The sequence below is a fragment of the Terrapene carolina genome, unplaced genomic scaffold (assembly GCF_002925995.2).
Source record: "Terrapene carolina triunguis isolate 2854851 unplaced genomic scaffold, T_m_triunguis-2.0 Scaffold85, whole genome shotgun sequence".
In the NCBI taxonomy this organism is placed as follows: Eukaryota; Metazoa; Chordata; order Testudines; family Emydidae; genus Terrapene; species Terrapene triunguis.
In genome coordinates, this window is record NW_020664436.1 from 22263686 (window position 1) to 22287867 (window position 24182).

The following is a 24182-nucleotide window of genomic DNA, read 5'->3' on the forward strand; positions in this document are numbered from 1 at the left end:
CTAGCTCTGAAGTGCGTGCACATCTGAACATATTGATGAATCTCACGCCCATCATATACACATTTCAAGCTGCTAGCAGATAATGGGTTTAAAGATTTGCCAAACTAAATGGGAAGAAAATGAAAATCTGTATCAGAATATGTTCCGAACACAAGGAAGTATTCAAAAGTTTAAAAAAAACAAAAACGAGAAAAGGATGAAGTTGAGTGTACGCGCTGCAAATGGTATGGCCCAATTATTAAATGTAAATATTTCTAGGCCAATAGTTCTAGGTCTACAACAGTAAACTGTTTATTCAAATGAAAAGTTTTTTGGGGGGATTAGAGATATATTGTTTTCTTAAACTTGGAGGTAGCATTGTGTTTTGAGTTCCGCTTTAGTTCTGCAGCAAACCACATCGATGAATAGAATTCAAAGCAATAATCTACTGAATACTTTATTTCCCCTGTCATTCCACCCACCAAAACAACCCCCGATGTTTACCCAGAAAAATTATGAATAGTTTTTTGCTCTGATTTTCACCTGTTTTTGTTGTGTTGGTAATAAACACTCAAATTCCTGGAAAAAATAAAATACAATAAAAACTGAAAATGAAGGGCCCTAGTTATAGCATATACCTTCTCACCTTTGAGCACATTTTGAAGTGGGAGACAGAGACAGAGTGCTTCCATTTAAATGAAAAATGGGACTAAGGTTTTGTCTAGCTGCACAAATGATACTGCTTTAACTATACAGGTACAGTTAAAGTTGGTACAACTCGAGTGTGGATGAGGTTAGATGGGTAGAAAAGTGCTTATCCGGTAAAGCTTATTCCCATATGGGAAGGGGTATAAGTTGCTTTTATTCCTGTATAATAGCATCTACCCTGGGGATTGTATCAGTAAGGCTATTTAAAAAACAAAAAAGCACACTTCTAATTGATATAGTTATATTGATATAAAAATTATGAGTAGACTAGGCCCAACCCTCTACAGCCACTTTACTTAGAGTGTTTGCCTTATTTGAATGCTTAAGAAAGAATGAGCACACCACCAACTTGTATTACTTTGAAAGCATTTTATGTTGTAAGCCTGTCCCTTCTCAAGATAAAGCGATCCTTTAAATATTTGTTATAGCTTTCTCATCTTTATTTGAGATGTCTATAAAGTCTGCTTTTATGTCTTCCTCTTTGAGCCAATGACTCAAAACATTTATGGCCCACATTGCTTATTTCTCAGTGTGTTGCTTTTCTCTGCTTTCTTCAGAGGTTTCTTTATCTCGTCTCTATTAACAGCTGCATGCTCCCTTGCTGTTTTAACTTTATTTTGGATGGGGTTGACTTTTTTTTCTTTTCACTTTTAACAACTCAAATTAGTGTGATTTTTAGAGAGCGAGCAATATTCCAGTCTCTCCTGAAGTTACACTATTTTCTATGCAAATCTAATTTTAGAATATGCGGACTTTGAGGAAAAACTGATGTGTACTGATGAGATTTTCAGGGAAAAGATTTAATCAGTCTTGGTCTGTGCCTACCAATAGATATACCACAGCGATGAGGGCATTAGAAATGCATATATAGATACCAGTAAAGCTGCCTAAAAGCATTTCTGTAGAGCTGTTACCCTCAGGGACTGAAGTCTCCATTACCGGGCATCAGCACTATAGCAAAGGCAACTACATTTAATCAGCCTGGATGGTTAATAGATAAATGGAGTGGCTGCCAATAATATCTTTGCTACTGCAAATAGATAATTTTATCTTAGTCTTCCCTAAGTTTAATATAGAGAGAATACTGCAGGTAAGGTTAATTACCTGCAAAGGCTGTTATTGTGACCACTGGTGGTAGGTACTAGATACCCGCACACACAGAAGCATTACCAGCTAATTGGATGTCTCTTTTCCTGAGCCTACTTCATACTTAACAATACTTTTCTTGGGAGGTGGGAGAAGCATATACATGAGATATAGAGTGGCCATGTGGTTTGTACAACTGTATCAGTATTATGATGATTTTGTTTTCCTCTTATAGATATTTTGGCACCTCCAATTAAGTTTGTGTCTTTCATTTTAGTAATATTGTCCTGATGGGCTGACCAGTGTTGTGGACAGTAGTACCTTGCAAGGGGATGTGTTAACAAAAAAAAAAAAGGGCTTAAAGTGAGACTTAAGATAGTTTTGACAATATCTTCTTTGCTACCACCTCACAAGACACTCCCCTAGAAGCCCGTCACTTAGCCTATCTTTTTAGTTCACAAATCTTATAATAAACAGAATCTCTCAGAACAGATTTTTTAAACAATGAAGCCTACTACCAAAATCCAGGCTATGGAGTGACTCATCTGGAACATATGTCTTAGGGCCAGGGTGAAATAAGTATATCTCTGTCATTGAGGGTCCTTTTTAATCAGAAGCACATAGAGCTGAACTGAAGAAAAAGGTCAGAATAAAGTATATATGGCTGTTATAGGGACCCTGAGAAAAACAATGCTAAAATTGGTACCAAGGTGGGAATATTTCCCTGTTGACATCAAGGCTGTTACCAACAAAGAAAACTACAGATCCATTCTCTTCTGCACCAAGCATAGTTCTTATCATATTTATCATGTTTACCACCTGAAACAGTGTCACAAGTTGATAGGAACACAAAAAAGCCAGAATTCAGTGGAACTCGTATAGTAATATACCCAAATTATACTGGCATTTTATTAGTGTTGAGACTTTTTGTCTACTCAAAGAAAGAATGTTGAGGACTTGGATTGTATTAAAGTGCTGTATTAAAACAAACTGAGGGAAGAGTAGGTAGGACAAGTATGCATTTGATACTGGAGGACACAGATAAATTCTTTGCCAATGGAAAAGGCAAAAATTCAGCCCTTTTCCATGGAAGGATGTCAAGGCATATTGTGGATCTTATTGGATTAAGGTTTTTTATTTTTTAAATTAGTTTGGGTTTGGTGCACAGATTATGTTCAAATGGGTAATAGTTGGTAAACGTAGACCAAGGTGTGTGTTAGTGGCCTATTAGATGACTAAAGGGATTTAGCCCCAATTTATAAGCGGTCAGGACCACTAAAACATTCTCTGTCATGTCCAAATACTAAAAGATTATGTATGGGCTTTCTTTGTCTTAGTTACAATCATAGGTAGGGTGTTCAGAAATAACCTTGGACCTCCACTTGTACTTTCCATTGTGCTATACAATAATACAGTAAAATCTTCCCCTTCTGTGATCCCTGTCTACATACTTTCTAGAGGTTCTCTATGAATTCCCATTAGGAAAACCTGAGATGTAACAGGTAGTCAGGATTGTAGAGTGCTAGCTATTTCTATTCAGTAGATCTCATGGGAGGAGGTACAGCATTCTGACAGATGTGAATGAATCAGTAGAGAATCTGTGAAGCTAATGTATATACTGTTTGGGCTATATTCTAATCTCTGTTACACTGGTGTAAATCTGAAGTAATTCCATTGATTGCAGCAAAATTACTTTGGATTTACATTAGTAAATGGCCCTTGATGTGACTTGGGGAGTGCTGAGCATGCTGGTGCTTAACAAAAAATAATAATGCCAAAGTAGTGTTCAAAAAGCTGTTGAGCTGCACACACTTGCATCAAAATGGAAGTTTACAAAGTGTATGTAAACTATCAATTTACATTCATTTACACATGATTTTTGTCTAATCTATTAATCAGTAAATGTTATTCTGTAAACCAAGGTTTTAAATCTTCTTATATAATGTATGTAAATAATTTTTCAGTGTGTCTGTTCATGTAAATGTCATTACAACCCCAGCATTGATACTAGATTACACAATAAATTTACTCATTAAGGAAGCAGAACATTGCTATGCAAATCACATATGCTCTTAAATTGTAGTTAGGCAGCATCTTGCACATCTCAGCAGGGTAATTTGAAGAATGACATCATATTACCATTAGTTTATTCAGGTGTAAATGTCATTTTTCATTTAGTGTAGGGGGTTTTGTGTATGAGAGTTAAAAAAATAAAGAAATATGTTCATTAATCCTTCAAAGAGAAAAAAAAAGGCTACATATTAGAATCCTTAATATAAATTTGGACTCTGGAAAAATTCCAGATATGTCAATATCTTTCAGTAAAGAGTCCCCAGGTGTCATTGTTTTGGAGCATGGGAGAAGGTGTGAGGACCAGATATCTGCTGAAGATTAAGAAAAACAAACCGTATTTTATAATGCAGAAAATAAGAAATGAGATCGCCCTGAAACTAACTGGGTTCCAGGAACTTTGAGGGCTGGATTCTCAGGTCTGCAGAGTTCACTTTGTGCTGCATTATTCCACCCAGCTGAAGATTCCCCCTGGAGAATTCCTCTGTGCAGGGGAATCTATGGCTCCAGTAAAGCTGGTGAAGGCAGCTAGCTCTGCTCCACGATCTGTCACCACCACCGCCTCCTTCACCATCAGGGCTGCACTGCCTATGAAAAGAGGGAGGGGAGGCACAATGAAGCAAGACTCCACTATGCCTTTACAGATGTTGCATGTAGATTAAAGCAGCCCCTCTGTGGCTTTGTCTGCGAAGGCTGAACAGAGCAGAATCAGGAAGCCATGATCAGCTCACTGTCAGCACACCCATCTTTGCTATGCTCGAGCTCCGGACTGGTGCAAGGGGAGAGTTCAGCCCTAAATTTCTTTTAGTGCATGTAATCATTGTGATTTCTCTCAGTTTAATCTACTTTCTCTTGAGGCTTTAACTGAGATTACCCTAAAGGACAGTGCAGGTCTAGTGCAGAGGACAAGTGACGGAAGGATAGGATAAGAAGTAGAGGATAATGTTGTTAGACTAAACAGAACAGAATAAGGGGCACATATTTTGCTATCAGTTACATTTGTGTATATTCCCATTGGCATAAATAAGAGTTGCATTTGTATAAATGATGGACAAATCTGGCCCATGATGTTTTTATAACACTGTCTATGATACTACCAAATAAATGTGAAGTCCCTGTTGATAAAATATATTGTCTAATGATAATACATGTAGATTTCTTTTTTTAAAATGTGCCTAGTATGAAACTTTGAGGTTCCAGAAAGTAAAGGGACAGAATTGTTGAATATTCACCATTATAACTTTTACTGTTGTTAAAACTGTGAAGTAAATTAATCCTCAAAGGCTTTATCTAAAATCTATAGGATGTGTGTAATTCTATCCTAGATGTTTGTGGATAATTCCCATGAATGCAAATGGGAGTTACATATACTCACTGAAGCAAAGTAAGCCCTTCGCGAATAATATTTTAGGATCCAAAATATCCCATGCAGCTGATTCAAATAAGCGTGTTTAGTACAGCAGAAAAGATATTCCCAGTGTCAGCTAAGACATACAGATCGTTGTAAACTTTAAGGGAAGCTCTCTCTATCACTCAGGAGGATAGAAATCCTCATATAAATCTAGGGCTAAAGCATCCCCTCCTGCAACAAGATTACAGGAAAAGTAAACTTACTAGGGAAAGTTCATGTGGCTTCCTCTCTGGCGTTTCCTAGCTATTGTCTCATCTGTGGGGTGGTGTTGTGGCTTTGCAAAGAGCACATTGGGAATGGTCTGTGAACTGCATGGATTCTGAGTTCTTGAGGAAGCAGAGTGTCTAAAGTTTCAGTGTGATATTTTTATTGGGGCTTACTCTCTTTCTCAAATATATTTACCGACTGGTCTCTCATCACCACTCTGTAGAATTCTCAAGGAAGCAAGGAGTCTCAGGTTTCAGTAAACAATTACTCCAACAACATAATGGGTGAAACCAGAGTCAATATCTTACTCAGAGAAATCCTAAACTCTCTGTCTCCCTGTCTCTCTCTAGCCGCCTCCTTGTTAGAAGTCTGAAGAGTCCATAAGTAGACACTAGGCCACACTGAGGATCAATGGAAAATTCTGTTATCAACCCATGCAGAGGGCTTGTCCCTCCGTGTTGCTTCTCACCTGCCCTCACCATCACGGCTGGCTGAGGAACAGTCTGGACCGCTGATTGCCTCCCTACCTGTGCTTATGTTCCCCTAACCATTAAGGGGGTAGAATGCTCAGAGTGGGAGTTAGAATTAGCTTAGGTTTTAATATACTACCCAATGCTATGGTATCTAATGAGGAGCAATGACTCCCTCTAAAATGTCTGTCAGAAATGGGTTTACCAGAGGAACAAAGTTTTCATAGAATCATAGAATATCAGGGTTGGAAGGGACCTCAGGAGGTCATCTAGTCCAACCCCCTGCTCAAAGCAGGACCAATCCCCAGACAGATTTTTGCCCCAGATCCCTAAATGGCCCCCTCAAGGATTGCACTCACAACCCTAGATTTAGCAGGCCAATGCTCAAACCACTGAGCTCGATACATCCCCACCCAATAAACCCAAGGTCTCATCTATAATAGCCTTTTAGACTGAGGAATGTCCCAACATTTCTTCCATCTCAATAGTGGTACCACTAATCTAGATAAGGCATCAGAATCTTTTTTACCACCATGCCATACAGACTTCTTCTGAGCAGAATAATATGACACTGGTTAAAATGTTGGTGGCTATCCAGAGATCTGTCTACACTACCTTTCCCACAATTGCTACTATTAGTGCAGAAGATCCAGTGTTAGCAACATCAAGGCATTTTTCAGGAAAAAAAGTAGTGTGGGCACACACAACCATTGTTTGTGTAGAATGTCTGCCCTGGACTCAGAGAGAAGAAGGACAATTCTGCTTTGGCTTGGTTGCCCTGCCTCTGATAATTATGGGGCCATCATGGCAGATTATCCAGACTCTTAATCCCCTCCTCACTGGCACACTTTAAGGGACAGTTCAGTCCTAAGTATCTTCTTATAATTCTCTAGAATAGTCTTTAGTTTAATTGACATCAGTTTTTAATGCTTTTACCTAATAGGCTTAGAAACAGTGCCATATGTAGCACTTACATCTCCATTTAGTAAATGTACTTTCTTTGGCATGGAAGTTTATTGTAGCCAAATGGGTTTGGTGTGAGCTAATAACTATGACAGAGATACTAAAATGCGTATGTTAAAACTGGGCCAAGAAACTAAACCCAGCCCTGAGAGAGGCCAGAAATCAAAGAACTTGGCTATCGCTTCATGATAATCTCATGTGAGTCTTCAACACAGAGCATGTTAACATGAGAAATAACAATGGCTGCATGTTGTGTTGACTAATAAATATATGGTATGTGGAAGTGATTAATTGAGACTGTGTCCAACTAGAGGAAGGATGTACCCACATCTAATTATGATCAGCATAAGAAAAAACTTGTTTAAATTGTTTTTATTTTTTATAGAATAAATTCATCCCGTTGTTTCAGGAGACATGTGTAATCTGTCAGGGATGATAAATAGACACAAACGTCCATCAGGGTTGTCTAAGTGTATTTAATCCTATCTCAGCATGGGAGACTGGACTAGATGACCTCCTGAGGTCCCTTCCAGCCCTATGTTTCGATGATATACACCTCTACCCCGATATAACGCTGTCCTCGGGAGCCAAAAAATCTTACCGCGTTATAGGTGAAACCGCGTTATATCGAACTTGCTTTGATCCACCGGAGTGCGCAGCCCCGCCCCCCTGGAGCACTGCTTTACTGCGTTATATCCGAATTCATGTTATATCGGGTCACGTTATATTGGCGTAGAGGTGTATAATATTTAATGTAATTGCCCTTTAGATTCCCCACCACTACTGTTCTGTTCCTGATATGAATCTCTTTTGCAGTAGCAATATTGGTTCTTAGGAAATTTTGGTGGGTGAATTTAGTATACATCACAATGTGTGGTTGACAGTTCTTTCTAAATCCAAGCACAGTGAGAACAGGTGCTATGCAAGCTTTCCACTCACCACTCTGCTGATGCAATTGAATTCTTACTTGCAACATCCACAGCCATTCTCATCCTGGACCTTTCTTTAGCAGGTGTTGCTACTCACACCAGATTGTGTAACATGCACAAATGTCTATAAGGGTCTTTGATGAGAATGCAAACTCTTCATCAGCTGTGATTCTAAGAATTGGACTTGAATCTCTAGAAATGAAAAACCAGTTCACTGTGCTGCCTACTCTCCTCCCATCCCAGACAACCTCCTGCTGAAGATTTGGTGTTCTTGACTTAAAAAAACTACACTATAGAATCTCATTATTAGTAGCTTTTTCTTAATTTTTATCCCAATAAAAAGGATTTAAATACAATAGCAATTTCTCCATGTGAGGATTCAGTTATATGCTGGATGTTTGGTCAAATGGGTGACTTGGGTGAGGCAGCAGGACTTCTTCTAACCAGTTTTAAGTGACTGTGACTCATTCTGAAACATGTATTTCACTAGACTAGATATACACATTAATCTGTTTTCTAAACTGGTTCCTTATACTGATTTCCCAGGTACAAACCAGGATGTTAGCATTTTCCAATCTCTGGATGAGATTGATTGCAAGTCAAAAGGAGTTAGGTGTCTAATTCGCTTAGGCCCTTTCGAAAAAATCCCACCCTGTGTTATTAAATACTAATAACCATAAGTAAATTAAGAACTCAGAGGGACTTGCCTGTATTTATAACATTCCCAGCAGTGACACCGGTCTCTGCCTTTCAGTCTATGTGCAGTATGGCTTCAGTTCACGCTGATAGTTGGTTTGTATTACACAGCACCTTTAAAGAGAAAATTGGTATCCAGCTGGTAATAGCCTGTATCTTTCTATTACAATTTTTAAAACATCCTATCCACTAAGGCCGAAATTAGAAATGTATTGTAGCTGAAGATAGACCAGGCAGTTTCCTAATCTCCCTGTTCTCTCCCTTGGAAAGAGAATTACTTCCCCCCACCCCCCTCCTTCTCCTAAAATAATTACAAAAACTCAATTAAGTGGAGAGCTCACACATTCTCTGGAGAAAGCCTGGATGGTAATGGAAATCTCTAAGATCTTATTGCTTTTCTCCTAAGAGTCTTTATAATGTAAAAAACTTCACTCTTGTAAGAGTGAATAAAATCATGTCAGGTAGATTAAACAATGTCCTGTGGGTTTGTAACAGATGTCCCAAGGTCTAATTCTATTTTCTTGAACACCATGGCTTGCTTCTTCTGAATAGTTTTAGGACTGCGATTTAAGTCATTTTCATTAAAAATACAAACTTTTTGTAAACATCTGTTATAGTCCTGGGAAGCTTTTGGTCTCAGATAAGCATTAGAGCTGAACTTAGTAGTTTTGCCTCCCAGGTGTCTGTGCAAACATTTTCTTTGGTTTTGATCTCCTGAATTTGCACCCCGTGCATCTTGCTTTGAGTATGTCAGGCTCAAGCAAACTAAAAACCTCCAAACCAAGCTCAGTCAGAAGCACCAAGTTCCATCTGGCTTCTTATCAAACCACACCGAACAGTGTAGTTTTTATTATTTCAATGCAAAACACCCCAAAGTTTGCTCAAAACTGTTCCCAGGTTTCCTTGAAATGTTCATGAATCTTAATGCACTTTACAGCATGCCTGGTTTAACTTTCAGGTTTGTAATGAAATCCTAAACCAGGCAGGTTTCAGGCTTCACTGAAAGTGTTTTGTGCAGCTGTGTTGGCATCTGCATATCTATAGCTAAACTTCTGTGCCTTGCCAGTGCAAACTACTAAAGTTAATGGCACTAGATGTATTTTAAAGGTCAATAAATAAGGAGCCCGATCTTGCAATGTTTATTCATGCAAGTAGACCCACTGGTATCAATTGGTCTTTCTCTTAGGTGTAGGTCAGATGATCAGCCCAAGATATACCTAAAAACCTTACTAGTAAGCAGCCACACTTGTTTAGTAGTTACAATCCAATTTACTCTCATTTTGGAGTCACTCATTTACTGTGCAAGCTGCAGGAGAAAGTAGTTAAAGTTGAACCACAGCTTCTAAACAGAACTACATGTAGCATTTCTCACTTTTTCAGGGACGCTATCAACTCCTGTATCTTGTGAAAATGGAAAACTATTTGCAATGATTGGTTCAATATGAAACGGTTGTTCTGGGAATAACTAATGTTGTTATTTTACAGTTTAGATTCCTTTCTTTATGGACTCCATGCTCTGTTCAAAGGAGACTTTCGAATTACAGCAAAAGATGAATGGGTGTTTGCAGACATGGATCTATTGCATAAGGTGGTCGCTCCAGCAGTCAGAATGTCCCTGAAGCTACATCAGGCAGGTTTTTCACCATTACTATTGTACATGTTTTCCTAAGGAAATTTCCTAAGCCTTTCTTTGTGTCTAACCAGTAAAGAGGCTGGATACTCTGTAAGTTAGTTGTAATCATACAAACATTTTCTTCATGTAGCCCTCTATAGTACTAAGATGTTAACGGTTCTGTTCCTTTTCCCTCATCCAATCCCCAATCTCACCCTGTGTTATCTCTAATGTAGTCTTTATAGACACAAACCTGTTCCAACTGAAGTCAACAGTTGCTTTGTCATTGACTTCAATGAAAGCAGGAACTAGTTTATCTTCAATAGCTATTCTCTTTTTATGGAACTGTCTGACCATAGTAATATTCATTTCATTTAATACCAGGACCAGTTCACCTGTCCAGATGAGTATGAGGACCCTGCAGTTCTGTATGAGGCAATCCAGTCTTTTGAGGAAAAGATTGTAATTTGTCATGAGGGTGACCCTGCCTGGCGCAGAGCTGTACTCTCTAACAGAGAAGAGCTTCTCACCTTGAGACATATAGTGGATGAAGGGACAGATGAATATAAAGTTATTATGCTCCACAAAAGCTACCTGAGCTTCAAAGTTATCAAGGTACCAAAGACATCTTTCTGGTATTTCAGATTTGTATTATTTCATCTGTGTCCAGGGCACTACACAAACAGGCAGTCTTCACTTGGTGAATTGGGACCTGGATACCATTGTTGAGTAAGTAGGTTTAGCTAAGAGAGGGAGGTTGATCAGGCTGTTGGGGCAGGGGACTGGGAGCCAGAACTCCGGGGTTCTATTCCTGACTTACTGTGTGGCCAGGATCAATTCACTTAAATTTCCTGTCCTTCTGTTTACTCATCTGAAATAAAAATTCTAATTTATTTGAGTAATATTTGTAAAATTTCTTGAGACTCGTTGATAAAAGATACTATATAAATGCAAAGTACAGTACTATTTGGGTTATACACCCATCGTAGTATTTTTTTTAAATTGAAAACATTTTCAAATGGTCCATATTTTTCTATTTAACTGTAGGTAAACAAGGAATGTGTCAGAGGGCTTTGGGCTGGGCAGCAACAGGAGCTAATTTTTTTGCGCAATCGTAATCCAGAGCGAGGTAGTATTCAGAACAATAAACAAGTCTTGAGGAACTTGATTAACTCTTCATGTGATCAGCCACTGGGATATCCAATGTATGTTTCCCCATTAACCACATCGTACATAGGGACACACAGCCAGCTGATGAACATCTGGGGTGGACCTATCAGTTTGGACAACATTAAAACATGGTTCAGATCCAAGTGGTTAAGGTAGGTGGTTAGACAATATTCAGCTTGTATTATGATATGCAGGGGAGGAAGTCTGCAATCACGTTATTTTCTATTAAGAGAGTTTCTCACTCTGAGAAAAATTATTAATTCCTGATGGGTGCAACCATAACTAAATATATAAAATAGCTTCCCAACTACTGTGGAAAGAAAACTCTGAACTCCATTAATGACGTTCAAGTATAGTCCTCTGTCATCATCATCATACTACTTAGCCTTATTGGCAATGATCTTATTCAGAAAAGAATGTTTTCTTGAAATAAAAATGATTCCAAGGCATTTTACCTTTTATTTTTTGTAAATAGCAATGTAGGTTTTCCACATTGCAGTGACTCTGAACGTGTTGAAACCTGAATATAGGTGTTACGCTTTAAACTTTGGCAGTTTGGATCAGACAAGCATTCCCAAGTTCTGATACTTATCCAAAATACACCTAACCTTTTTTTATTTTTTGTGTAATTTTCATAAAGGAACAAATAACAAAAAATACAAAAAAATAAATGATTTATAGCTTGCATATGTTACCAAATACTGCAAATTTTGCAGGATATCCAGTCAAATTATGCCACTGTGAAACTTTGTCACTTGTCAAAGCTGCAAGACCAGACAATGCAAAATCAGACAGTATTACACAGTCTAACCTTTTATTGAATCTCCACCATCAGGCCCCAACTTCCAGGATATATAACCCCAATAGCTCTCTCGCTGTCTCCCCCATTAACTCTGTATCTCACATCTTTCTTCTGTCAATCCTATAAGCACTCTTCATACAGGAATAGTGCATTTGACCTGCCATCCTTTCATGGCTGTAGAGAAGGGACAGGACCCTGGTTTGCTTGACCCATCACTGCATCTCTATTTGCTCTAACTTGCACTTTGGGGTTTGCTTTGTATATTAATCTCCCAGAGTGCACTTTATTCCCAGAGCATATAAGATTTGGGAAAGAAAAGCATGCCACTTGGCTACCTCATATAAAGATTCGCCTTTTGGGACCAATTTGACATTGGATTAAGTATGCTGATGGGTTTCAGGGCTCCAAGGCCACCTACCAAGACAAATTTGGTTTGGGCGATGAATGGAGTTTTATGTTGCTTTTTATTTTGACTAAACCAAATTACCCACCTCTAATATAACTATAATGTAATATAATTACTATCCTCAAAACTGTCAGAGCTCTGGTGTTCGCCTGTTGAATACATCTAGAGGGCTGGTCGGAGCACAGCTATTCACTTGTACTGTGAGTTTATCTAATGTTGGCCGCACAAATTCTAATAAACAACATAACTTGAGAGTGTGTCTCATCTCACAAACAGAATGCGGAAGGACTGTCATGCAAGTCACAGCAGTGGAAACAACATTGAAGAGGTGGATAGTGGAGGTGGGTCTTCATCCAGAAACAATTCCGCAAGTAATTCAAGCCAGAGTAGTAGCTCACAACACACAAGAAATGGAACCCCCCAGATGCAGCCTTCTTCACAAGATTCCCGTCAATATGCAGGTAGGTATACCAAAACATGGGCTCTATAACAGTCTGTTTAGGCTTGTCATTCCTCAGAGAAAATGTGACTGGGGTGTTTGGTGTTTTATTTTATAGCTTTATGACATGATGCAGTCAAGTACTTAGAGGAACAATTATCTAAAATTCGAGGTTCTGTGGAATCAGACTGTATAAACTGTGATTCAAATTACTACATCTGCTGGTGATTCTGGCCTCAGAAAAGCTTCACAGCTCTCAACTCACCAAATTTTACATTTATTAGGCCACTCCTATATTTACGTGCTCTGGTAAAGCTGAGGACAGCACACACAGTCCACTCTTCACTTCTCATGATTTATATTACATTATCAAAGAGAGGAAGACAGCAGGAGACAGGGAGGAATGCAGTTGCTGGAGCTGAATTGAGTTTGAATGTTCACAAAAATTAACCAAAATGAAAAAGAGTTTCTTTGCTCTGAAACTAATTCCAGAGTGATGGGCTAACTTTTATTGATGAGCTGGATGGGATGCGTGCGCATGGCAAAGATGGTGAAGCTGCCCAGAAACTTGCCAAATTATTACACTTCATACCAAATACAGTGTTTTGAAAAGTTTAAAAAATCATAAGTGACATCATAGGCCAGGTTCACCTCAGTGTCTGAGATCCACTCAGTGTAGAGGATTAGAGGAGGTGTGTGTTAAGGAGCTGGTTAGGGTTACAGCTCCCTGATCCTGGGAACCAGTCTGCATCTTAAGGGACCATATGACATTAGCCACACCCCCTTCCTACCTCCAACTTGTCTTATATACTAGTAGTGCAAATAAGCACAGGAGTCAGTTCCTCTGTTAATACAGAGGGTTCCCCTTCACTAGGAGTATTCTCTTCTGGGTAGCTATGATCAGATTCTGACACCTTTGTGACATCCGAGCAGTGCAAAAGGGGCCAGAATGAGAACAAAAGAAATGTCCACTGGAAATCCTAATTTAAGAAATAGAGATCTCAACTTCCCTAATTTCCAAGCAAATTATTAAGCAGACATGTTTATGGGGTGACCTTCTGACTTATTCTTCCAGGGGAGGGTCATTGGGAGGGCATAGGACAAGCAGAATGGCTATCAAAGAAGTTACCTGAGTCCCCACTGACAAACTACTGAATGCTAGATCCCTGGACCAGGAGATGCCTTTTGTAATGGAGGAAATTCAAACACAGATGGGAAGTAGTTAAAAAGTGAATTCAGTGAGCCCTGTGCCTTGACTGTTTATTGGGAACTCTAACCCTAAAATTGTGCCAAACTCTTAACTAAATTGCTAAATGGGAGACATTGGGGAAAGCGAACAAAATGTCCTGATTATATGAGCAAGAGGGTTTCCTGATCACTAATGCACATGGGATTGTTTCTCTAGTGTAGCTTCCATTATATAAATACAGTACTCATCAGAAAAAAGCCAACATTTAGACCTGGCCAATCATTCTGATATGGAGTAATTCATGTCCTCATCACTTATGAACAAAACCATGCTTTGAACTTATATTCTGAGCCAAAAACTATTTTAGATTTGTGATGATCTGTAAGTCAGGGCTAGCTGCCTGCTCACTGGAAATACTGGTGTAAAATTATAAAACTGGTGTAAAATAAGTCCTACTCATCACATCTCTGAGGACTCAGGACTTGCTGAAAGGTTGAGTTAATTGACTGTACATCACAGTTATGCTATAGGTTATAAATTAAGGCAGAGAACTAGGAACAGGATACTTGTTCATTTCTTGTTATATCTGTTGGCTCTTACATTAAAAATAATGGACAAGGCTGGAGAGAATCTTGCCCTGAATATCAATTATATTGTAAGATTACAACTGCTGCTTTTGATTCCTGTGTTGGAGCAAAATCCCCATGTGCACTTTTACAATTTGACAGTGCCATAATCAGAAAGGTAAGCTTAATTGTAAAATAATGACCCTGAGGGACTCAAATGATAATGAAAGATCACGGGGAATTGTTTAAGAACGTTTTGCTAGATGCCCAAAAAGCCACAATAGTGATAAAAGACTACATTGGTTAAAAACCAACCTGTCTGAGAGGAGAAGTGAAAACAGCTATAAAAATCATTTTAAAAAATTATATATAACAAATGCAAGAAAGGGGAAGATGAAAGTAATATAAATCAGAAGCTACAGTTAAGGACAAGAAGGAAGTTTTTTTAATTATATTAGGAATGAAAGGAATCCTATCAATGGCATTAGTCAATTACCAAACGGAAATGGTAGAATCATCAATAATAATGCAGAAAAGGCAGAAGTATTAAATATATTTCTGTACTGTATTTGGGAAAAAGCCAGATAATGTGTTGATATCATATGATGATGATGAAGATGCTGTTGCTGATGAAATAGTTTCCATTCCAAAAGTAACTAAGGAGAACGTTAAAAAGCAGCTACGGCTTGACATTTTTTAATTCAACAGGTTCAGATAACTTACAACCAAGAGTTTTAAAAGAGCTGGTTGAGAAGCTCTCTGGATCCTAATGTTGATTTTCAATAAGTCTTCGAACACTGGGGAAGTTCCAGGGGACTCAAAGAAAGCTAATATTGTGCCAATCATTTAAAAAGGTAAACAAGATGGCCCAGGTAATTATAATTTTGGCAGCGGGGCATCAATCTCGGCGTAATAATTGAACAGCTGATTTGGGACTTGATTAATAAAGAGTTGAAGGCAGGTAATATAATGAATGCCAGTCAACATGGGTATAAGGAAAATCGATCTTGTCAAACTAACTTGAAATTTTTTTTTATGAGATTACAAGTCTAGTTGATAAAGGTAATAGTGTTGATGTAGTATACTTAAACTTTTGTCAGGCATTTGACTTGGTACTGTGACAGACTGAGAATTATCTACAATATCCCAAATGAATTTTATTGAATTAAATTAAACCTTATTGATTTAGGTTTAATACCTTTGGAGTCCATTGTATTAAAAATGCAATTCTGTATGTGTTATTGTGGCATTGTACATACCTTCTCTGGTAGGCGGGTGATGCTAATGTAATTCCTCTGGTTATCAGCCCTTTGAAGACACCCCCCGGGCCTCCGGAGACATACACATATACTACTTCAAACTGGATTCTCCAGGGACCAATAGACAAAGAAAGGACTTTTGGATAAATAGCCAGCTTTTAAACATTTTGTGGCCTTCTTCCTGATCCAGCAAACAGACTCCTGGTTTATGGGATCCCCTATCCTTAGGATTGAGTTGGAAGGGCTGGGCCTAATGAGGCCCCATAAGACTGGGTGCTTGTTCTGAGCTGACTTGTGACCACACCCCATGGGTGGGGATTGAAGGACAGCTCCTGCCAGTGTCCATGTTAGAGTTGTGATGGTATCTGGTAAACTTATTAGCGTGCGTATAGATTTTAGTATTGTTTTAATACGATTTTTCTTTAATGCTTTTTGCCTTAAGAATAAAATAGCCTTGCATAGGAAGAGTTGTGTGTTACAAATAACTGTTGAAAATCACTTTGTTATTAATCACTGAAGAGAAAACAAGCACGTGTGCTTGGGCAGCCTCTCTCTGCTGCGAATAACATAGTGAAGGCAGGGAACTGTGCAGCCTGGAAATGCCCCCATCAGAAGGGAGTGAGACTTGGGTCTTCACCCAAGAAAGGCAATGGCTGGGGAAGCCTGAGAGTGGGTGCCCTTGCTGGAGCATAGAGGGGAAATACTGGTGCAGTTGCCCTGAACTGTGACAGGTACAGCATGACATTTTGATTGAGAAACTAGAATGATACAAAATTAACATGACACACATTAAATGGATTAAAAACTGCCTAACTGATAGGTCTCAAAATGTAATTGTAAACAGGGAATCATCATTGAGCAAGTGTGTTTCTAGTGCAGAGGTGGGCAAACTACGGCCCGCGGGCCCCTCCTGCCTGGCCCCTGAGCTCCTGGCCCTCAGTGCTTTGGGCGGCCGGGCAGCACAGCTGCAGAGCCGCAGCCTGACCCGGTGCTCTGTGCTGCACGGTGGTGTGGCTGGCTCCAGCCACAGCCGCACCGCCAGCCACTGGTGCTCCAGGCAGCGCGATAAAGGGGCAGGGAGCAGGGGGTGTTGGATAGAGGGCAGGGGAGTTCGGACGGGCTGGTGGTCAGGGGGCGGGGGTGTGGATAGGGGTCGGGGCGGTCAGAGGGCAGGGAACGGGGGGGTTGAATGGGTGAAGGGGTCCTGGGGGGGCAGTCAGGAAGGAGGGGGGGTTGGATGGGGCAGCATGGGGCAGTCGGGGGCAGGGGTTCCAGGGGCAGTCAGGGAGAAGGGGTGGTTGGATGGGGCAGGGGTCGGGGGGGAGGGGGCATTCAGGAATGAGAGGAGGGGTTGGGTGGGGGTTCCGGGGGCAGTCAGGGGACAGGGAGGGGGTGGATGGGGCAGGGGTCCCAGGGGGCCGTCAGGGAACGGGGGGGTTGGATGGGGCAGGAGTCCCAGCGGGGCCGTCAGGGGACAAGAAGCAGGGACGGGAGATAGGGGGCGGGAGGCGGGCCATGCCTGGCTGTTTGGGGAGGCACAGCCTCCCCAACCGGCCCTCCATACAATTTCCAAAACCCGATGCGGCCGTCAGGCCAAAAAGTTTGCCTGCCCCTGTTCTAGTGGAATCCCACAGAGATTGGTTCTTGGTCTTATACTATTTAATATATTTATCAATGACGTGGAAGAAAACAAAGTCCTCACTTGATAAAGTTTGCAGATGACACACGGATTGGGGGAGTAGTAAATAATGTAGAGGACAGGTCACTGATAGAGAGATATCTAGATTGCTTGCTAAATGGGTGCGAGCAAACAATGTGCATTTTCATATGGCCAAATGTAAAGTCACACATCAAGGAACAAAGAATGTGGGGGACGCTATCCTGGGAAGCAGTGACGCTGAAATGGATTTTGAGATCATGGTAGATAATCAGTTGAACGTGTGCTCCCAATGTAATTCTGTGCCCAAATAGACAGATGTGATCCTTGGATGTATAAATGAGAAGAGAGTAGAAAAGTTATATTACCTCTGTATTTGGCACTGATGAGATTGCTACTGGAATACTATGTCCTGTTCTGAAGTCTACAATTCAAGGAGGATGTTGATAAATTGGATGGTTCAGAGAAGAACCAAGGGAATAATGAAAGGATTGGAAAACATGCCTTAACAGACTTGATTAGTTTACAAATAACTGCATGGGGACCAGAAATTTGAAAATAGAGGCTCTTGCAAACGTATAACAAGAGCCAATGGCTGAAAGCTGAAACTAGACAAATTCAGATTAGAAATAAGTGACACATTTTTAAAGTGATTATATTTAACCATTGGAATAACTTACTAAGGGTTATGGGGGATTCTCCATCACTGGAAGTTTTTCAATCAAGATTGAACTAGAGCACATATTTTAGGAAAACATCCAAACGGGAATTAATTCAGGGAAGTTCTAAGGCCTGTGTTACACAGGAGGTTAGACCAGATGATCACAATGGGCCCTTCTGGCCTTACAATTTATGAAACAACTGTATTTCGTGTTTCTTAATTTAATATTTCACTTTACTGGCTGGTGCCATTCAGTCTGCAAAATGCAATTACAACCCTACATAAAAATGAGGAAAATCAGAAGCATTGAAAGTACGTTGGGTGCACCAAAAAAAGTGTCTTTACTTTACAATACAGTATATAGAACAGCCTTTGTTTCCAAAGTGTTTTCAGGGGCTATGCTATTTATGTGTAGATATGGGTGGTCTACTACATAGCACTGTAACTGCTGAATTTGGGATGAATATAGAATATTTTTGGACAGTGGTCAGCTTGGCAGTTTAAATCATGAACAGATGTTTGTCCATATTTGACAGAACTTACACATCACAGCCTCTCTGTTCTTAATTCATATCTGTCCTTTATATTTTAAGAGGATAACATTAAAATAAGCAACTGACCTAGAAATAGGGCTTAACCAAAACCCCAGAGTTCAAGCACTTTGGATCTTTGGGAAAGTCAGAACCTCATCTAGATCCAAACTTTGCAGCTCAGGCCTGTCTCCCCAATCATCCCATCTGAAGTGCAGAGAATCCATGGGCACATTTTTGAATCAGTGCATGAGGCTTAGCTGCATTGGTCCCATTGGCTTTAGTGGGAGTCTTGAGGCATTTATTACAGGGGCCACTGCCCAGTATGCCATTTTTGCAAGTGTACTTTTTATTGTTCTGAGTATAAAGTAAAAGTAATGTGGTGTTGTAAATGGTATGGAAAATTGCTCACTACTTGCCAGGCCAACTAGACTTTATTCCAGCTAAGCTGATTCCATCATGTTATTGCCACTTTATATATGGAAAAGAGAGGGAGGAGCCAGCCAGCGGATAGGACACTGACTGAGTCACGAGATCTGGTTTCTATTCCCGGCTCTGCCATGTGGCTCTGGGCCAAGCTACGTAACTTCTCTGTGCCTCAGCATCTGTAAAATGGGGATAATGATACTTTTCTTTGAAAAGTACTTTCAGAGCTATAAAAGAGCTAAGTAATAGAAATATCCTTGATATTGGGTTATTATATTAATTTCATTGAAATTATTCCTGAATTCAGCAAGCAATCAGATTTATAGAGAATTGTCCGTTTGGGATTTATGTTGCTTTACAGCTGAGAAATTTCAGTTTTTGAAGGAATTTGCTGCTTATAATGGAACTTCAGCCCCTTTGCCTTCCTCCCTTCCTATTTCATGCACTGGGGGGAAAAGATCAACAACCTATGATGTTTTTATGTTCTAACCTAGGAATCCCTAAAAGGCAAAATTCATGTCTGCATCGTTAGGTTTTACAGGTTTGCTGTTTTCAAAAATATTAATACTTTTTAAATTATGGCTATGATATTAAAGTACCAGCGTATGTTAACATTTTGGGTTTCCTGGCTATGGAATGTGTAGCTTGCAGTCAGATGAACAGGTGCTCTGTGTGAGTTTGACATAGAATCAATACAGAGAAACATCAAGCATATTAGGTGCCTGCTGTGTGTGCCAACCTGCTGTCTGTGATCTGGGGAGTTGATTGTGTTCACAAGCAGGTATCTGGTGTGTTCAGTGGTTTGTGGATGGGTTTATTATTATTTTATTCTGTGAACATGCAACATACAAGAATAAAAAATACATAAATCAACTCTGCATTTAAGTAGCTCTCATTGCTCAATCACAATCCTTCTGTCCAATCAGGGAGGAGCAGTGGTGGCCCCAGCGGGAATCCTGTGTAGTCTTTTGGCCATGTGGATGATGGCTGTGAGTTTGAGGCATTGGGTTGTAAACATTAGAACAAATTTGGGATTATGTACAAATGTAGGAATAGCCAGACCGGCTCAGACCTGAAGTCCATTTAGACAAGTATCCTTTCTCTGACAGTAGCCAGAACCAGGAGCTTCAAAGGATGGTGCAAAGACCCTGCAGTAGGTAGATGTGGAATAATCTGCCCCCCACATAGGTCTCTTCCTCTTAAATTCTTGACCTCAAACAACTTCCTTTGTTGTAAATACTCTGCCCTGTGACACTGAGGTGGAAGTGTCTTCACATTCCTAGTCCTGAGGGCAAGGGTAATTCTGTGTAACCTTACTTTGTTTTAATTTGCAATTAAACTATATAAAGCTTTAGGAGTGGAATTTTATAAGGCACTTGGGCTTAGATTTTTTAAAGGTATTGGGATGTTCCTGTGCTCAGCGTTGCAATACCCAACTGATTTAGGGGCCTAAATCTCATTTTCAAAAAGGGATTTAGGTACTTAAGAGTTCCACAGTAGAACAGCTTCAACAAGAGAAAATGAGGGAGCCCCACATCAGAATATCCCATACCTCAGTGGTTAGGGCATGCATCTGAGCAGGTAAATCCCTGCTCAAATCCCCTCATATCCTAAAAAAACAAGGAGTCTGGTGGCACCTTAAAGACTAACAGATTTATTTGGGCATAAGCTTTCTTGGGTAAAAAACCCACTTCTTCAGATGCATCATATCCTAAGGGATAGCCTAGGTAAGTACTAGGCTAGGTAAGTACAGCCTAGGTAAGTACTCTAACAGCTGGACTAAAAGTTGAGGGAGAGCCACCTCCTTCACTTCTGGTAGAAATGGTGGAGGCACCTAACACCAAGAAAAGGTTTGTAGCTGAGAATCCCAAGCAGAGGAAGATGCCTCCCTGCAGCCCTTAGGCACCAAACTCCCTGAGAGGGATGGGCTTAGGATACACCCCTTGTTTAGGCATCTCCCATTGGCTAGCTTAGGCGAGGAGCCACCTAGCATGCTGGCTTTTGTGAATACCATGCTGAAGCACCTATTCATTGTATAGCGAGCCTGAGCATCGAACGCTGGCTTTGTGAATTAGTGATTTTCAAGACAGCTGAAAGTTAGGCATGGTGACACTCAGCATCACTACACCTACGTTTCTTGGGGAATCTTGCTCTCTGTTTCTCCATTTATTCATCTGTGAAATGGATTTAATAATGATATTATTTATGTTCCTCACAAAGGCTCAAATTCTGCTCCCATCAAAGGCAATAGAAGATCTGAACCATTTTGCACTGCCAGTGGGATGAACCAAATGACTTCATAGGTTTTATCAATCTCTAATTTCTATGATTCGCTGAACGTTTGTTTGTAAAGTGTTTAGATCCTCAGTATAAAAGTGTATGTGTGATAAAGAACGCTACATAAAATATACCCTAGTAAATGGATAGAACCAGTAATATGTGTGCTTTGATGGTATGTAACTGAAAATATAATTTAAAATAAAACTATTTCTCTCGTTTAAAGGCAGAAGAAAATTCAGGAGTCAGTCTGTTCAGACACATGCTGCCTTAAACCAGAGGCCACCGGTTTCAAGTCATTCTGAACCACTTGTAGAAAGTTACCAGCCCATTATCCAAGCTTCCACATCTGCCCATGAAATTGTCCAAAGGCTTTCCAGAAGCCAGTTGTCCTTCCACAATTCAGTCACATCTGTGTTTTCTCAAACCCCTGCCATTCCTGCTGGTGACCAGTTGACTGTCCAGGATAGAGCCGGAGCAATGCTGAGGTCCAGTCTGGCCTCTTCCACCAGCTCTACTCTCAGCCTTCTGTTTGGCAAGAGAAGTTTTTCAAGTGCTTTGGTGATTTCTGGGCTCTCGGCTGCTGATGGAGGAAACACAACTGATACCCAGTCATCCAGCAGTGTCAACATTACCATGGGTCCATCTGCTAGAGCTGCGAGCCAAGCAACACGGGTAAGGCAGAGTCATGTTAGCAGGAGCTATAATTCTAGTCTATTATATTCTTATGCTGCCCTCACCACTGTAGTATTCAAGTGTCTGCCAGGAGTGCATTAAGCAACGTGACTAACATCTGTCGCGTGCATTTATTCTCTCTTTCTATCATTCTCTCCCCAGGGAAAATTTGTGTGTGCACTTTAGTATTTTGTTTGGTTGGCTATTTGACTGTATGATTTAACTTTTGATTCCAATCAGTCTCCTTCCTGAAGTCCATCATCCTCACTACAGACCCCTCCGGAGTGGTAAAATAAAATCATAGTCCTTAGACATGAAGCAGTTTGGCAAATCCAATGAGAGACTGAGGGCATAACTAATATTAAATAATTTGGCATTACCAAGTGGAACCAAGTAAGCTGATTTGTTGTCATTAGGACAAAATCATTGGATATGGATAGCCCAAGTCTGGTTTCTCATGTACATAGCATACAAATATATTAACCCAGATGATACCAAGGTTGTCCATGCCTGAAGTTAGTTTCATCCTAACTGCATCATGTAATGATCAGTCCTGCTCCAAATGAAGGCAATGAGTTTTGCCATTATCTCCATTAGGAGCTGGACTGAGCATTATTCACCTAGGGCCTACTGCTTGCCTTACTGATGCGAGTATTATTTTTTCGTCTTTCTACAACACCAGTAGACATGCAAGGCACTGCACAAACAGGTAAGACACAATCCCTGCCCAAAGAGTTTACAGTCTAAGGTCTGGATCCTGCCAACCATTCTCAACTCCCTTTGAAATTACGAGAGCTAAGCTGAGCACTTTGCGTGCCAGGCACAAGTGAGCTCTTGCAGTCAATGTGGCTACTTGCCAGCATGTGGTGTGAAATAAGGCTTTTGTTTAAACCCTCTGCTTTAGCACAGGAAGTCTTCTAGTGAAGTTGGACCAGAATTAGATTAATTACGTTTAGGGATAATTTGGGGCATCCTTTTCAGACTTAACTTGATCAGGCACAGTACAAAGTAGGTATTACTGAACAATCTCTATCTGGTAGTCTGCTCTTGTGGGCAGTTCTGTGCTGTTATCACATGAAGAGGGACAAGTGCTGGGGTCTTCTCTAGTTCCTTTTTAGCTCCTGAAGTTCACGCTATAACTAAATGTGAATCACATATAATTACACAAAACGGTATGAAGTCCAGAGAGCTAATGTCTGTCTTTATTTCAAAATGTCCTTTTGAAAAGAACCAAATGAAGTGCCATCTAGACATTTCCTAAACTATTCTAAATTTTGTTTTAAGCAATTCTCCGAGACTTATGAAGTGACTGATGCTACAAAATCTAGACCGCGAAAAGACCTAGGTCCTGCCCGAGCCATTTTTGAGAGTCATAATCTGGAGTGTAGAAGAGCCAGCCAGGAGGATATGGCACTGGAGGATACAGCTTCTCAACAGAGCCTTTCAGAAGAGCAGTGAAGAATATTCCTAGTTCAAGGGCCATATGTACTCCTTCAAAGTAAAGAAAAACACACCTAGGTCAGTCAGCTCCAGTTATTTCAAGTGTAACAACAAACCTCAAAACGCTTTATTTTTCTAACTTCGGAGAGAGAATCCCATAGTGCAGATGTTCTTCAGCAAAAAGGCTTGGCATGTGGGGATGGAAGGACCTTTACAGAATTTAAAGATGTCCTAAAATGCAGTGCAACTTCATCTCAGGTTCTTGACATTTCTAAAACAATGAATAAACTCTGCGTGATATCCTTCCCCCGCAGCGGTGCTGACACACTTGTGGTGGAAATCTGGACATGCTCAAAAAGAAGCATGCGTGGAAGTGCAAGTGAAAGCAATGGAAGATCTTAATACAACTCGGCGAAAAGCACACAGACATCTGTTTCCTGCCATAATGAAAAAGAGGACTGCATGTTAAATAATTGGCATTTTATACATAATGCATCACAAAGAAAAATTCTGACTAGAAGCAATGAACATGTAATAGGATAGTACAATACACA

At 40.2% G+C, this 24182-nt stretch overlaps 1 protein-coding gene across 1 annotated transcript in view; it reads left to right on the forward strand.

Moving 5' to 3' along the window:
• PCNX2 (pecanex 2) overlaps positions 1-24063 on the forward strand; it is a 229616-nt gene extending 205553 nt beyond the window's left edge. The window contains exons 30-35 of the mRNA XM_026649526.1: positions 10005-10149; positions 10516-10746; positions 11179-11453; positions 12786-12970; positions 21740-22188; positions 23473-24063. Of these exons, the coding sequence (XP_026505311.1) occupies positions 10005-10149; positions 10516-10746; positions 11179-11453; positions 12786-12970; positions 21740-22188; positions 23473-23646 (1459 nt within the window). The 3' untranslated portion in view covers positions 23647-24063. The remainder of the gene's footprint in view (positions 1-10004; positions 10150-10515; positions 10747-11178; positions 11454-12785; positions 12971-21739; positions 22189-23472) is intronic.
• Positions 24064-24182: the final 119 nt, after the last annotated feature.